This window comes from Taudactylus pleione, unplaced genomic scaffold, assembly GCF_031769625.1.
Source record: "Taudactylus pleione unplaced genomic scaffold, aTauple2 ptg001800l, whole genome shotgun sequence".
NCBI classification, from domain to species: Eukaryota; Metazoa; Chordata; class Amphibia; order Anura; family Myobatrachidae; genus Taudactylus; species Taudactylus pleione.
This window is the reverse complement of record NW_028286197.1, coordinates 914,884-929,480: the sequence shown is the minus strand read 5'-3', so window position 1 is coordinate 929,480 and position 14,597 is coordinate 914,884. Positions and strand designations below refer to the sequence as shown.

Here is a 14,597-nt window from a genome sequence, read left to right as displayed (position 1 = left end):
AAAAAAAAAATCCTTTATATGGTGCCACAAGTGTTCCACAATGCCTTACTACAGGGCTCGACAAATGTTGGTGGCCAGGTCGCCATGGCTACCAGATTTTGCTGCCTGGCTACTAGATTTTGCAGTGAGGGAGGAAGCAGATCCTCATCCGCTTCGGCGGAGATTTGTGCCTATAGTATTGCGTGTTCATATCATGCACAAGAGTGCATGTACTGAGTGTCACCTGCGGTGACTGCTGTGCCTCTGTCCGTCCCGGCCTGCACTGACGACTCCTCTCCATCCTGGCCTGCTCTGATCTCTGCTGTCTGTCCCAGTTTATGCTGTGGGAGGAAGTAATCAGTTGGCATAAGAGGCGACATGCATTTGTTGAGCATAGAAGGTGGACGGGGGAGTGAAGGGAGATGAGGTCAGAGATGTAAATGGGAGGATGAGGGCTTTGTAAGTGAGTGTAAGAACCTTGAATTGGGTTCTGAAGGGGAGCCAGTGGACGGGTTGTAGGAGAAGGGAGGCAGATGTAGAACCTTTTGGAGAGGAAGTTGTGCCGAGCAGCAGCATTGAGGACAGATTGGAATGGGAAGCAGGTAAGCCATATAGGAGGTTACAGTAATCCAATCTGGAGATGACCAGTGTATATAAAGGTGACCATACACTAGTACGAGATCAAATTCATCATACGATTTCCCTTGAATTCCCCGGAGCTCCCCGGCAGTCCTGACCACATGATTTTGTGCTTTTTTTCCCCACACGATTTACATGAAATCAGTCATACGATCACGCGTCACTATATGACAGATTGTGATAGGGTTGATCGTGTGCCTCACCCAAAAACATGCTATAGATTGGCCCCAAATTTAAATAGAGGGTTGTGCTTCACTGGGGGGAGGGGTTATATAAAAAATGCCTGCCTCTTCAGCTCTGTGCACTCCTGTTTGATCTTTGAGGCTTGGTTTTTACCCTGCTGAATGCACCACATTGCTAGCTACTGTGCATTGCTTTGTATTGCCTGGTTTTACAAAGTGCTTCTTGCTCTATTTCTGGTGGTCTCTTTTCTGCTTTTTTTGTGGTGATGGATCCCTGCCGTTATAGAGCACTTCTGCCCTATGCTGTGGTCAAGCTGAGTGAGGAGAGGGAGAGGGCCCAGCATAGGAGGAGGATGAGGTCCTGCTGGACCAAGGATTGGATGCTGGAGAGGGAGAGTCAATCCTATATGCCCATGCTGATGGAGATGCGGTAGTCATCCGGATAGTTCTCCCTCAACTTTGTGCGAATGGATGGCACCACCTTCCAGGAATTGTTCCATCTAGTGACCCCCTATATCCGGAAGCAGGACACCAAATTTCGGTTGGCCATCATGGCTGAGGAGAGGCTCGTGGCTACGCTGAGGTACCTGGCTACGGGACGCTCCTTTGAGGACCTAAAGTTTGGGACCTGCATCTCTGCTCAAGCTTTGGGACGCATTATCCCGGAGACGTGCAAGGCCATCGTAAAGGTGCTAAGATAAAACACACACCACACTTTTTTTTTTTTTTATAGTCAAACCAGAGAAATGTTTTGTTTTAACTTTCTATAGTTTGTTTGTTATGTGAAAAATTAAATACAAAAATAAGATTTATTTTAGGTTTTTGTGCAGTTTATGCTGCCAACATGGGCTATAAAATGTGTAAAACATAAATACTTATGTTAAACTTTATTTGTATATATATGTGTGTGTGTGTATATATATATATATATATATATATATATGTATATGTATATATGTATATATATATATATAAATATATATATATATATATATATATATATATATTCTAAAATGTTAAAAGTATCACCAAGTTACCCAATCCCTGATAAGTATGGTGTGGCATGAGCTTTGGTGTTTGGGGCACAAACACATGCAGAAAGTGCAAAGTCAGTGGTGCCCTGCCCCCATTGACATGCACTTCCAGCATGTGCTCCTAGCCGCCTGAGAGTCTGGGTCACAAACACCATGCTGCATTCAGCACCATACTTCTCAGGGAGTATGAAACTTCATTAGTACCAAACAAGTTTGTAAAATTATTTGGGAAACGCATAACAATTTATGATAAATCCTGATTGTCCTCACTTGCTTCGCGTAATAGTGTGAAAAAATTGGGTGGTGAGGGTGTAGAAGTATTTTAGTAGGAGGCGGCGGATGGAGTATCCTGCTTGGGGAGTAGGATGGTAGGAGGAGGTGGATGGGGGATGAGGTTGGTAGGAGGAGGTGGGTGGGGGCTGAGTTGTTTGGAAAGAGGAGGTGGTTGGAGGAGCAGGAAGGCAGGAGGAGGTTGGTAGGAGGAGGTGGGTGGGGGCAGAGTTTGGAAGGTGGAGGAGGCTGGGTTATCAGGAGTGTAGGGTGGGTAGTTTGCCATTGGTGGGTGGTTTGTTTGGGATGAATAGTAGGTGGGTGTTGTTGTGGTGAGTGTAGGGGGGTTAGAAGTACTGGCAGGGTAATAATGGTAGTGTCTGATGTCAGTAAACATTGCCTTGCTTTAAATATAAGGTCAGACGTCAATCTTTCAAATTGTATTCTTTGGTCCTGGACCATTCCTTGCACCTCTGGACTGACATATGCCGCAAAGTTGTCTTATTCATCCGGTGGTTTCAATAAGGCCTCTCTGGCCTGGTGAAGTAGTGGGTCTTCCTTTTTAATATTTTTGGCTTTCTGCCTTTGTTTTATGGAAATTGGTGGGGTTTCGAGTCGCAACACTATCTTCTCCACTGTGTAGGTCCGGATTGCTGGGGATATCTGAAGTCTGTAAATAGAGAACACTTGTCGAAGCTGGATTACAAGTGACAGGGCTCGGACGTATGATGCATCGCATGCTGAAAAACACGGCGCGATCAGCATAAGATTACGATGGATAATATGTGCTGCACATCCGATCATACGATCCAATTAAAAGAGCTGCGGGAGCGAGCATCGGATGGTATTAAAGTTAAAAAGTGCACAATTTCTATAGGATCGTGGACTCGTCCAGAAATCGCGTATGTGTATGGCCAGCATAAGGGTTTGAGTAGCATAGTAGCATCCTCGGTGAGAGAGGATCTATTTTTGAGATGGAAATGGCAGACTGCGAGAGGTGATAAATTTGTGGTTTGAAATAGAGGGAAAAGTCCATGATAACTCCGAAGACAGCGCGCTTTGGGGCTAGAGGAGCTAGTTGTGCCGTCAATTGATAATTAAATTGTGGGAACTGAGGTGATACGGGAGGATGGGAAGATGATCAGCTCAGTCTTGGACATATTAAGTTTAAGAAAGTACTGTGACAACCAAGAAGAGATGGCTAAGAGACAGTTGCAGATACGAGTGAGGAGAGGGAGAAAAGGTCAGCGGAGGAAAGGTATATCGGAGTATCCTCAGCATAGAGATGATATTGGAGGTCAAAGGAGCTGATGAGTTCACCTAGAGAGGAACAAGAACAGAACCTTGGAGAACACCTACTGTAAGCGGAAGTGGGATGGAAGAGGAGTCACGAGAGGAGACAAATTTTATTTTATTTAATATTCTAGGATTGCATTTTTTTTTCTTCTAGTTAATTGACACATACTGTAGATATTTTATTTCAACATGTTAATAAAATAGTTCCATATAAGACCAAAATAATCTTGTTCAAAATTAGCTTGAGTACATCAAAAGAATAAACATTAACGGTGGATGAAACATGAGGCCATGCAAAACCATATACATTTGTCCTGTTAAAACTAATGGAATAGTGTGCGAGGACTGTAAGCAACTATTGTGTGCAGTCAGTGGATGGGTCCTTTTTAATCTGAGGTGTACATGTAGCAGGCTAGTTTTAAGATAGCCCTTTTTTTTTAGAAATATTAAAAGGGGTTGTCCGCTTTGGGACTTTCGCTCCTTGAATAAACATTCCTCCCACGTATAGCGTGAATGGAAAACAATGTTTTACTGTCTTTCCACAGTTGTTCAACAGAGCAGAGAGCAAATCTACGAACCCAGTCTTTAGGGAACCCCCCCTTTTTTGGTTTTCTCTGACTAAATGGCTTTATTAAAATTAAACTTCTATTCTTTGGCATGTGGTCTGTGCTACTTTCTGTGCCTTTTTATATTATTTAGGCTTCTGATTGAACAGAGGAGTGGTTTCAGAAGGGTTTCAAAGAAGCCAGAAAGAGTTGAATCTGAGGTTCGGAATGGCAGTGGGACAATTAAAAGTAGCTTTACACCATCTGTGGCAGAACCTGTCTACCCCATACATACCAACATGCTTAAACAACTTTACAAGCCTTTTCTCTTCACTGTTGGGGTATGTAAACTTTATTACTACTGATATAAATTTATATTTCTACCTTTTAAAGGTGTTAATTAAGTTAAATGGCTACTAACCCTTATAATTTTATTTTTCAGATATTGAGCAGGAAATTTAAATATTATTCAGTATTTACATCCCACTGCAATTCTGTTTAATTATCTTCCTACTCCGTTAGACATCTGCAACTTTTCCCATATCTTTAACAAGACACTATGATGGGATCTGATAGTCAGAAAGCCAAGACCAGACACAGATTTTCACAGTCTTTGACTCCTCATATTCTTAAATTTCACCATAGATTGAGTTTTATTCCTATAAACCTATACACAGACAGTGACATTAACTTAAGGTGCCTACACACTTACCGATTTTTTATTTTTTATACACGATCTGGCCGATTCCGACGCATCGGAATGACAGATCGTGTAAAAAAATGCCCAAATCGTGAGCTCACAATCACGATGCGATGCTCGTCCCTGCTGGTCGCACATTGCATCTTCAGATTTGCTGTGCTGTAGGGCAGATTTGCCAATCTGGGGCACAATGCACTTGATGCACGATAGATCTTAAGTCAGATTGGACATTTTTTACTCCAAATCATGTGTAGGACTGCCGGGGAGCTGCCAGGGGAGAGTTCAAGGGAAATCATAAATCGTGAGCACATCGCCAAGTGTGTAGGCACCTTTAGACTAACATTACTCAAGCTAACATTACTTTGGTGTCCGATGTTGATCACTACAGGACTTGAAGGAGAAATATAGAATTTCATGCCAGGTATAATCTGAGTGTGTTCTTCTGGAGACATGTCCACCTATATTCTACATGTGGATTCAACCAGTGACCTATACCATAGTCACAGGAAGGGGCAGTGGCAGGCTTGGCCGGGGGGCAGGGTGCCATGTGCCCCCCGGGCCGCAGCGTCATGTGGGCCGCGGTGCAGTCTGTGTCACTGTGAAACAGACTGCACCGCGTGTGTAGCGCTGACCGGACGGAGTTCGGTCAGCGCTACACAGCACAAACACACAGCCGCCGGCTCCGGCAGCTGTGTGTTTGCTTTAGCAGCTGATGAGAGTCAGACAGACTCTCATCGGCTGCTGCTCCCACTGCCAGAGCCGGACATCTTCCGGCTCCCGCAGTGGGTAATGGGAGTGACGCGTCACTCCCATGACGCGTCACTCCCATAATGCAAAGCGGCGGACGGAGGAGCTGATCTCGGTGGCGGGACCAGGAGCAGGAGCGGGTGTCAGGTAAGCGTGTTTTTTTTTTTTTTTTTAATTATGTCTCTACTGCGGCGGGGGGGGGATGACTACTGTGAGCACTACAAGAGGGGGGACTACTGTGAGCACTACAAGGGGGGGACTACTGTGAGCACTACAGGGGGGGACTCCTGGGAGCACTACAAGGGGGGGAATACTACTGGGGGCACTACAAGGGGGGGGACTACTGGGAGCACTACAGGGGGGAATACTACTGGGAGCACTACAAGGGGGGGACTCCTGGGAGCACTACAAGGGGGCGAATACTACTGGGGGCACTACAAGGGGGGGACTCCTGGGAGCACTACAAGGGGGGACTCCTGGGAGCACTACAGGGGGGGAATACTACTGGGAGCACTACAAGGGGGGGACTCCTGGGAGCACTACAAGGGGGGGACTCCTGGGAGCACTACAGGGGGGGACTACTACTTGGGGCACTACAACACTACAAGGGGGGGACTCCTGGGGGCACTACAAGGGGGGGACTACTGGGAGCACTACAAGTGGGGGACTACTCGGAGCACTACAAGGGGGGGGACTACTGGGACCACTACAGGGGGGAATACTACTGTGGGCACTACAAGGGGGGGGACTACTGGGAGCACTACAGGGGGGAATACTACTGGGAGCACTACAAGGGGGGGACTCCTGGGAGCACTACAAGGGGGGGAATACTACTGGGGGCACTACAAGGGGGGGGACTCCTGGGAGCACTACAAGGGGGGGACTCCTGTGAGCACTACAGGGGGGAATACTACTGGGGGCATTACAAGGGGGGGACTCCTGGGAGCACTACAAGGGGGGGAATACTACTGGGGGCACTACAAGGGGGGGACTCCTGGGAGCACTACAAGGGGGGGACTCCTGTGAGCACTACAGGGGGGGGAATACTACTGGGAGCACTACAAGGGGGGGACTCCTGGGAGCACTACAAGGGGGGGACTCCTGGGAGCACTACAGGGGGGGACTACTACTTGGGGCACTACAAGGGGGGGACTCCTGGGGGCACTACAAGGGGGGGACTACTGGGAGCACTACAAGTGGGGGACTACTCGGAGCACTACAAGGGGGGGACTACTGGGACCACTACAAGGGGGGGGACTCCTGGGAGCACTACATGAGGGGACTACTACTTGGGGCACTACAAGGGGGGGACTCCTGGGAGCACTACAAGGGGGGGGGACTACTGGGAGCACTACAGGGGGGGAATACTACAGGGGGCACTACAAGGGGGGACTCCTGGGAGCACTACAAGGGGGGGACTACTGGAAGCACTACAGGGGGAGAATACTACTGGGGGCACTACAAGGGGGGGACTCCTGGGAGCACTACAAGGGGGGGGGACTACTGGGAGCACTACAAGAGGGGGAGTACTGGGAGCACTACAGGGGGGGCAATACTACTGGGGGCACTACAAGGGGGGGAATACTACTGGGGCACTACAAGGGGGGGATTACTACTACTGGGGGCACTACAAGGGTGGGACTACTACTACTGGGGGCACTACAAGGGGAGGGGACTACTACTAGGGGCATTGCATAGGGGGAGGGGACTACTACTGGGGGCACTCCATAGGGGGGAGGGGACTACCACTGGGGGCACTCCATAGGGGGGAGGGGACTACCACTGGGGGCACTCCATCGAGGGACCACTGCTGGGGGCTCTATATAAAGGGCAATAGTGGGGGTACTGCATAGGGGGAAGACTACAACTGGGGCCACTATTTAAGGGGCACTGCATAAGGGTTACCACTACTGGGGGCACTATATAAGGGGCTTACTACTGGGGGTACAAGGGGCACTGCATAGGGGGGATCACTACTGGAGGCACTAATCAAGGCCTGCGTAAGGGTATCCTCCTGTGGCACAGGGTGGCACGGCATATGGGCACTATGACAGGGAGCTGCCCCATATCTTTATTTTTACCTTACATTAATCCCATATGGACCCGCCTCCTCCCTAGAACACTTGAGGGAGGGGGCGCCGTAGCACGCACGTTCCTTCGGGCACCCTGGCTACACACTACTCCTCTGCCAGGGCCACCTGCATGCATTTGCCCCCCAGGCTAAAAGTTGCCAGCCAGCCCCTGGGAAGGGGTAGGTAGAGGGGTAAGGGGGCAGGGGGTGACCTCATATATTCTTGCTGCAGTCAAGCCAAGCAGCCCCTCTTGTGTGACAGGTCCCGTGTGTCACTGCTAGAAATGCATTTAACTTGCAATGTGATGCGAATAGGAATCACCAGGAGACTGTGCTGATGAATTTGATATGCAACACTTGTATATCTGTGAGCGACCGAGACTGAATCTATATACGAAATGCTAAGATGTACTTTGTGTGACTTCCTCCCTTCTCTTCTGTCCCTGTCTTCTATTTGTTTCTATATAAGGATTTTCTATACCCCTGTAGATATATATATATATATACACACAGTGCCTTGCAAAAGTATTCACCCCCTTGGCTTTTTCCCTTTTTGTTACATTACAACCTGTAATTTATTTTTTAAATCTGAATTTTATGTGATGGATATGCACAAAATAGTCTAATTTGATGAAGTAAAATGAGAAAAATATATTTAAAAAAGAATCTTTATAAATAAAATTCAGAAAATTGGCATGTGCATATGTAATCACCCCCTTTGCTATGGAGCCCCTCATAAGTTCTGGTGGAACCAATTACCTTCACATAATTAGTGAAATTAGGTCCACCTGTGTGAAATCTAAGTGTCACATGATCTGTCAGTATAAACACACCTTCTTCGGAAAGGCGCCAGAGGCTGCAACACCACTAAGCAAGAGGCATCACACCATGAAGACCAAGGAGCTCTCCAAACAAGTCAGGGACAAAGTTGTTGAGAAATACAATTCTGGGTTGAGTTCTAAAAAAAAATATCAAAATCTTTGATGATCCCCCGAAGCACCATCAAATCCATCATCATCAAATGGAAAGAACATGGTACCACAACAAACCTGCCAAGAGAGGGCCGCCCACAAAACTCACAGACCGGGCAAGGAGGGCATTAATCAGAGAGGCAGCACAGAGACCAAAGGTAGCCGTGAAGGGGCTGCAGAGTTCCACAGCAGAGACTGGTGTATCTGCATGTGACCACAGTAAGCCATACACTCCATAGAGCTAGGCTTTATGGAAGAGTGACCAGAAAAAAGCAATTACTTAGTGATAAAAATAAGAAGACACGATTTGAGTTTGCCAAAAGGCACGTGGGCGACTCCCCAAATGTATGGAGGAAGGTGCTCTGGTCAGATGAGACTAAAATTGAACTTTTCGTCCACCAAGGAAAACGCTATGTCTGGCGCAAACCCAACACCTCCTATCACCTCAAGAACGCCATCCCCACAGTGAAACGTGGTGGCAGCATCATGCTGTTGGGATGTTTTTCAGCAGCAGGGACTGGGAAACTGAGTCGAGTCGAAGGATAGCTGGATGGTGCTAAATGCAGGGATATTCTTGAGAAAAACCTGTTTGTCTGCCTGTGATTTGAGACTGGGACGGAGGTTCACCTCCCAGCAGGACAAAGACCCAGAGAATACAGCTAAAGCAGCACTCGAGTGGTTTAAGGGGAAACATTTAAATGTGTTGGAATGGCCCAGTCAAAGCCCAGATCTCAATCCAATTGAGAAACTGTGGTCAGACTTGAAGATTGTTGTTCACAAGCAGAAACCATCCAACATGAAGGAGCTGGAGCAGTTTTGCCATGAGGAATGGGCAAAAATCCCAGGAGCAGGATGTGGCAAGCTTATATATATATTTATTTATTTATTTATTAACAGTTTCTTATATAGCGCAGCATATTCCGTTGCGCTTTACAATTGGAAACATTGATAGAACAAAACAGGGTAATAACAGACAGACATAGAGGTAAGAGGGCCCTGCTTGCAAGCTTACAATCTATAGGGAAACAGGCATTGATACACAAGGATAGGTGCTATATATATTGCAATTTGGTCTGGCCAGAATGCAGAGTTTCTTGGTGGGCTGCTTGATCCAGTCACATAGGAATGTCGGCAAAATGTCAGGAGTATGTGAAAGAAAGACAATATGTGAGGTTATGTATGGACTGTGAGAGGGGATGTGATAAGACATGGAAGCTATGAAGGTTATGTGGTCGGTTCTGGAATCTGATAAGCTTGTCTGAAGAGGTGAGTTTTCAGGGAACGCTTGAAGGATTGAAGAGTAGAGGTAAGTCTTATTGTGTGTGGTAAGGCATTCCATAGAGTAGGTGAAGCCCGAAGAAAGTCCTGTAACCGTAAATGGGAGCAAGTAATGCGTGGGGATGAGAGACGCAGTTCTTGTGCTGAGCGGAGAGGTCGGGTTGGGAGATATTTTGAGATGAGTGAAGAGATGTATGTTGGTGTAATTCGGTTAATGGCCTTATGTGTAAGTAACAGTATTTTGTATTGAATACGGTAGAAAACCGGCAACCAATGGAGGGACTGACAGAGCGGGGCAGCAGATGATGAACGTTTGGCATATATTATGTACACATGAGGCGACACTCAGAGTCTGGGTAGCAAGTGAAAGATGTGTAGATTTAATCAATCATACATACAGTGCATTGATGTTTCGGGGCCTCTCACCCCTTCATCAGGATAACAAGAATGCTTATCAAGTGTAAAAAACAAACTTAAATACCTTACCCCACCGGACGTCTTCTCCCATCCTACACGCCAGCCCGGGTCCCGGAAGTCCAGTTCCAACACGTGCTGGTGGACACCATGTGACCGGCGCATCCGTGACGCAGTCAGGCGCACAGGATGACAGAGCAGGGACATACCAGACAACGCGTTGTCATGGTAACCCTGTAACCAACAAGTGAAAACATAACAGAACATTAATAACACAAACACTGAAGATAAATATACTTAAGCCGCATAGACTCCAACTATGTTGGTACCCAAATGAATTTTCTTATTAAAATATAATTCTAAAAATGCCGACCATATGTACTATAACCGTAACCTTAAAGTGTTTCAAGAAATAAATTTAATATTACATCAATGTGATGTGTATAAAAAACGTGCTGTAAACAATTACAATATGTGCTGATTAATGTATGGCAACAAATATTTGCCAATGTGACGTAATGCCAACCCTTAACCACAAGATGGCATTTATATATATATATATATATATATATATATATATATATATATATGAAAAAATATAATATCAAAAAGTGTCAGTGTGAATGAATATAAAGTGAAATAACCAACTGTGAAATATGTGGAAAAAAGGCAAAAGAATTTAAATGAAAAAGTGAAAAACTAGACATAATTATACTAGACATCTAAAATGTGAAGATATAAAGGATAAATAATCAAGTACAAAATATGTTGTTTATTTCACTATTTTTATTCATTCAAAACTGACACTTTTTGATACTATATTTTTTCATATATATATAAATGACATCTTGTGGTTAAGGGTTGGCATTACATCATATGTGTTGCCATACATTAATCAGCACATACTGTAATTGTTTACAGCACGTTTTTTATACACATCACATTGATGTAATATTACATTTTTTCTTAAAACACTTTAAGGTTACGGTTATAGTACATATGGTTGGCATTTTTAGAATTGTATTTTAATAAAATGTATTTGGGTATCAACATAGTTGGAGTCTATGTTGCTTAAGTATATTTATCAAAGCCCCATCAAATTTGGGGTACATGAAAATGTGTGCAAGCATATTTTAAAGTCCCTAAAATGACTTAAAATAATTCTTCAAAAATGCATCTGCCGCTACTCCGGCAATGAAGAAAACAGTTGCCTCCTATAAGGGAACCCCTCTGGATTTAATTTGGCTTTTGTATAAGTGTGTTCTGTATTTTTTTATTTTTTTTTTTCACCCCAAATTTAAAGGTAATTTTTTGGGGTGTCCCCATTTTTTTTTTTTTTTTGACACAACTTTTTTAGGGGACATTCCCAGGGGTGCAGGCTATTTTTTTTTAAGGCTGCACCCCTAAATCCCAATTCTGCACTTTTTTTCGCCAGCAAAAGGCTGGTAAAAACTTCTCCCCGGTTTTTTACATTGACTTTTCGCACCGGCAAAAAGTCAATGTAATTGAATACGGGGATAATCAAAATAGGCAAAAATGACGTAATCGGCGATTAAATTATCGCTGATTCCGACATTTCGCCTCAAATTGAATACGGCCCTTAATTTTTAAGTAATGTGGGGCAACTAAATGATGGAAAAGTTCGGAAGCCACTGCTCTACACCCATTTCGAGTACTTTTGTGGTCTATTAAGGATCGCAGGAAAGAATATTGTGTAGAAATTACTTTTCTGGAGGCAGGTGAAGACCACAACACACAATCTAACGAATTCGACCAATCCAGTCTAGCTCTGAAAAACCTTAAATTAAAGAATGTTGCATCTGAAAGAATGCTAGTGGATAACGTTGAAGGATAGGAATGGTTTGTGTGGCCTCTACAAAACTTTCTAGTTTTTTAGTAGAAGAGTCCACTACTTCACCAATATTTTTGAGCCCCTCCCGTCATAGAGTTGTGAATGGAAAAGTTGCCTCCCCATGTTGAAATGCATCATTACCCAGAAAGAATAAAGATTTATATGCATTTAAATTTGCTTTGCATCTCAATAAATGCCACAGGCGATATACTGACCATAGCAAAGGGTTGTCCCTGATCTCTTGATCAATCTCAGCCTCAAAACGATGGAGGAAAGCGATCAAGTTACCTTCTGAAAAAAACTAAGACTCCAACGTAGTGTTTGCATATATTTTGCTATTGGAAAGCCATCACACAAATATCTTAACACTGCTGCATGCTTATAAAGAATCTGCGGAAAGTTGATGCGCCCATTAAATTTGGGTTGCTGTAATTTTGTCAATGCTATTCTCTGCCTCTTTCTTTTCTGAACATTGTGTTAATTTTCGCCAAGTCAGTATGGCTAATTAACAGAGACAATGACTGCACCAAATATAAAAGACGTGGGAAAATTGACATTTATATTAAATTGGCTCTGCCAATGTAGGAGAGCATTAGATGATTCCATCCTTCCAATTCAGATGAAATGGCTGTAACCGCCTCTCCTATATTCATACGATATGGTTCCAAGGGGTATATTGGAAGTTTGATATCTAAGTAAACAATGTAGTATTTGGCCCATTTAAACAGTTGTTGGCTGAGTAACCCCCGGGACCAAGTACAGTACATGCCCACTGATTTTGAAAGATTCACCTCGAATCCTGATACCCTTCCAAAATCTCATAACAAATCTGGAAGCTTAAGAAGAGAGGTTCTAGGATCACCCACATACATCATCTGCAAATGCAGAAAGCTTAACCTCTGTTACCAATTTGTATACCCTTAAACACAGACGAAGCTTGTAGAATACGAAGTAAGGGATTGATTGGATAAATTAAAAAGTAGCAGCGAGGAGGGGGAACACCTGTCTTGTTCTACGCTGCATAACCAATTGCTTTCCTCTCAAGCCATTAACCTAAAGAGAGGTAGAAGGCATTGTGTAAAAATATCATATGAGTTTGATAAAATTCTCATCGAACTCTGCACTCCAACACTTTAAATAAGTGGGAACATGCCACTGTCAAATGCCTTATGGGTGTTGAGATTGAGTGGCATGTGCTCCTCTTTCCTCTTCCCAACACAGGCTATTGATGCAGCAATGGCAGAATGTATTGCTTTTACCAAGTGGCGCCTCTCAACAAAATCCAATTGATGTGATGTTAACAATTCGGGGAGGATTTGCTGTAATCTGTTAGCTAATATCTTTGAGAAGATTTATAAATCTACATTTAGTAGAGTAATAGGTCTATATGAGTCCACCGACAAGGGTTCTTTACCTGGTTTTAGAATAAGCGTAGTGTTCGCTTTGGTAATAGAGGGATATTCAGGTAGGGATCTATAAATTCCGTTGAACAGTTCTAAAAGAGTAGGTATAGTGCCCAGTGTCCTTAAATGCGCTTAGGAGGCCTTGTAAGTGCTCTTGCTACAGGGATCACTAAAAATTAAATAAAGCTGCCTGAAGAAAAGCCAGCAATATGCGCACACTCTTTCCGACAAACGTTTATATGCGTTAAAGTTTGGTATTATCTAATTGAGTTCTATGGAGCATTCTTTAAGTGCATAGTAAACAAAGGCTTTGGGACAAGACAACCCGTGTTTTTGGTACCAACACCTGTATATGAGCCTTCTGAGTTCGAGGCTATTAATCCTGTCTCTAAAGGTGCCTACATACTAGACGATATTCTGCACGATTTGGCCATTTCTGACTCATCGGAATGACAGATCATGCATAATAATATGTGCAAATCGTGAGTGTCCACTTATGATATCGATGTCGATGCGTGTACCCGAGGATTGTCGGTCGTATCTTCAGATCTTTCTTACAGCAGGTAAGATCTGCCAATCTCGTACCCGATCCGCGACATATCGTTCAGTATTTATGTCTGAACGATCTGTCGGCCGGACCCACACAATGCCTGACGTCATTACTTGATGAAGGTGCATGGACGGGGAAAAATGTATAAAAGGGTGAAATTAATATAAAAACGGCGTGCGCCCCGCCCCCCCCCCGGGCTTTTTATAGCCGATATTATTTGTGAAAATACATGGGGACCCGCAGCCGGCCGTCGTAGTTTAGAGGAAGATGCCAGGAAGTCTTCGTCAGCCGACGGAGAATCTGGTTTCTTCCCTCCCCCGCAACGGAAACGGAGAGCATCGCTGCCCCCACCCCACCCACAAACGCCAGCAGACTGTCAATCACTCACAGCCTGCTGCCAGTCTGCAAGTGTGTTTGCACGGCCCATTCTTCACACTCACAGAATGGGTCCTGCGTCTGCGCAGATTCCCGAACATCCGGAATCTGCGTTCAGCAGTTCACTGCTGAATCAGGCCCTCAGTGTTTCACATGTAGATACATCTGCAGACGCACAATGTTAGTGTTACAGCTGCTGTCACTGTAACGTAGCATTTCACATGCAGATACACATAGAACATAGGCGTGCTGAATATCATTTTAATCAGCGGAAGCTGCTTGTGTTATCTA

The 14,597-nt window shown here is 44.6% G+C and overlaps 1 protein-coding gene across 1 annotated transcript in view; it reads left to right on the top strand.

The window, feature by feature from the left end:
- The first annotated feature begins 1,267 nt into the window (after positions 1–1,267).
- The window catches only part of LOC148436342 (presenilin-associated rhomboid-like protein, mitochondrial), a 37,520-nt gene continuing 24,190 nt past the window's right edge, over positions 1,268–14,597 (top strand). Inside the window, exons 1-2 of the mRNA XM_088465015.1 lie at positions 1,268–1,383; positions 4,100–4,286. Of these exons, the coding sequence (XP_088321141.1) occupies positions 1,268–1,383; positions 4,100–4,286 (303 nt within the window). The remainder of the gene's footprint in view (positions 1,384–4,099; positions 4,287–14,597) is intronic.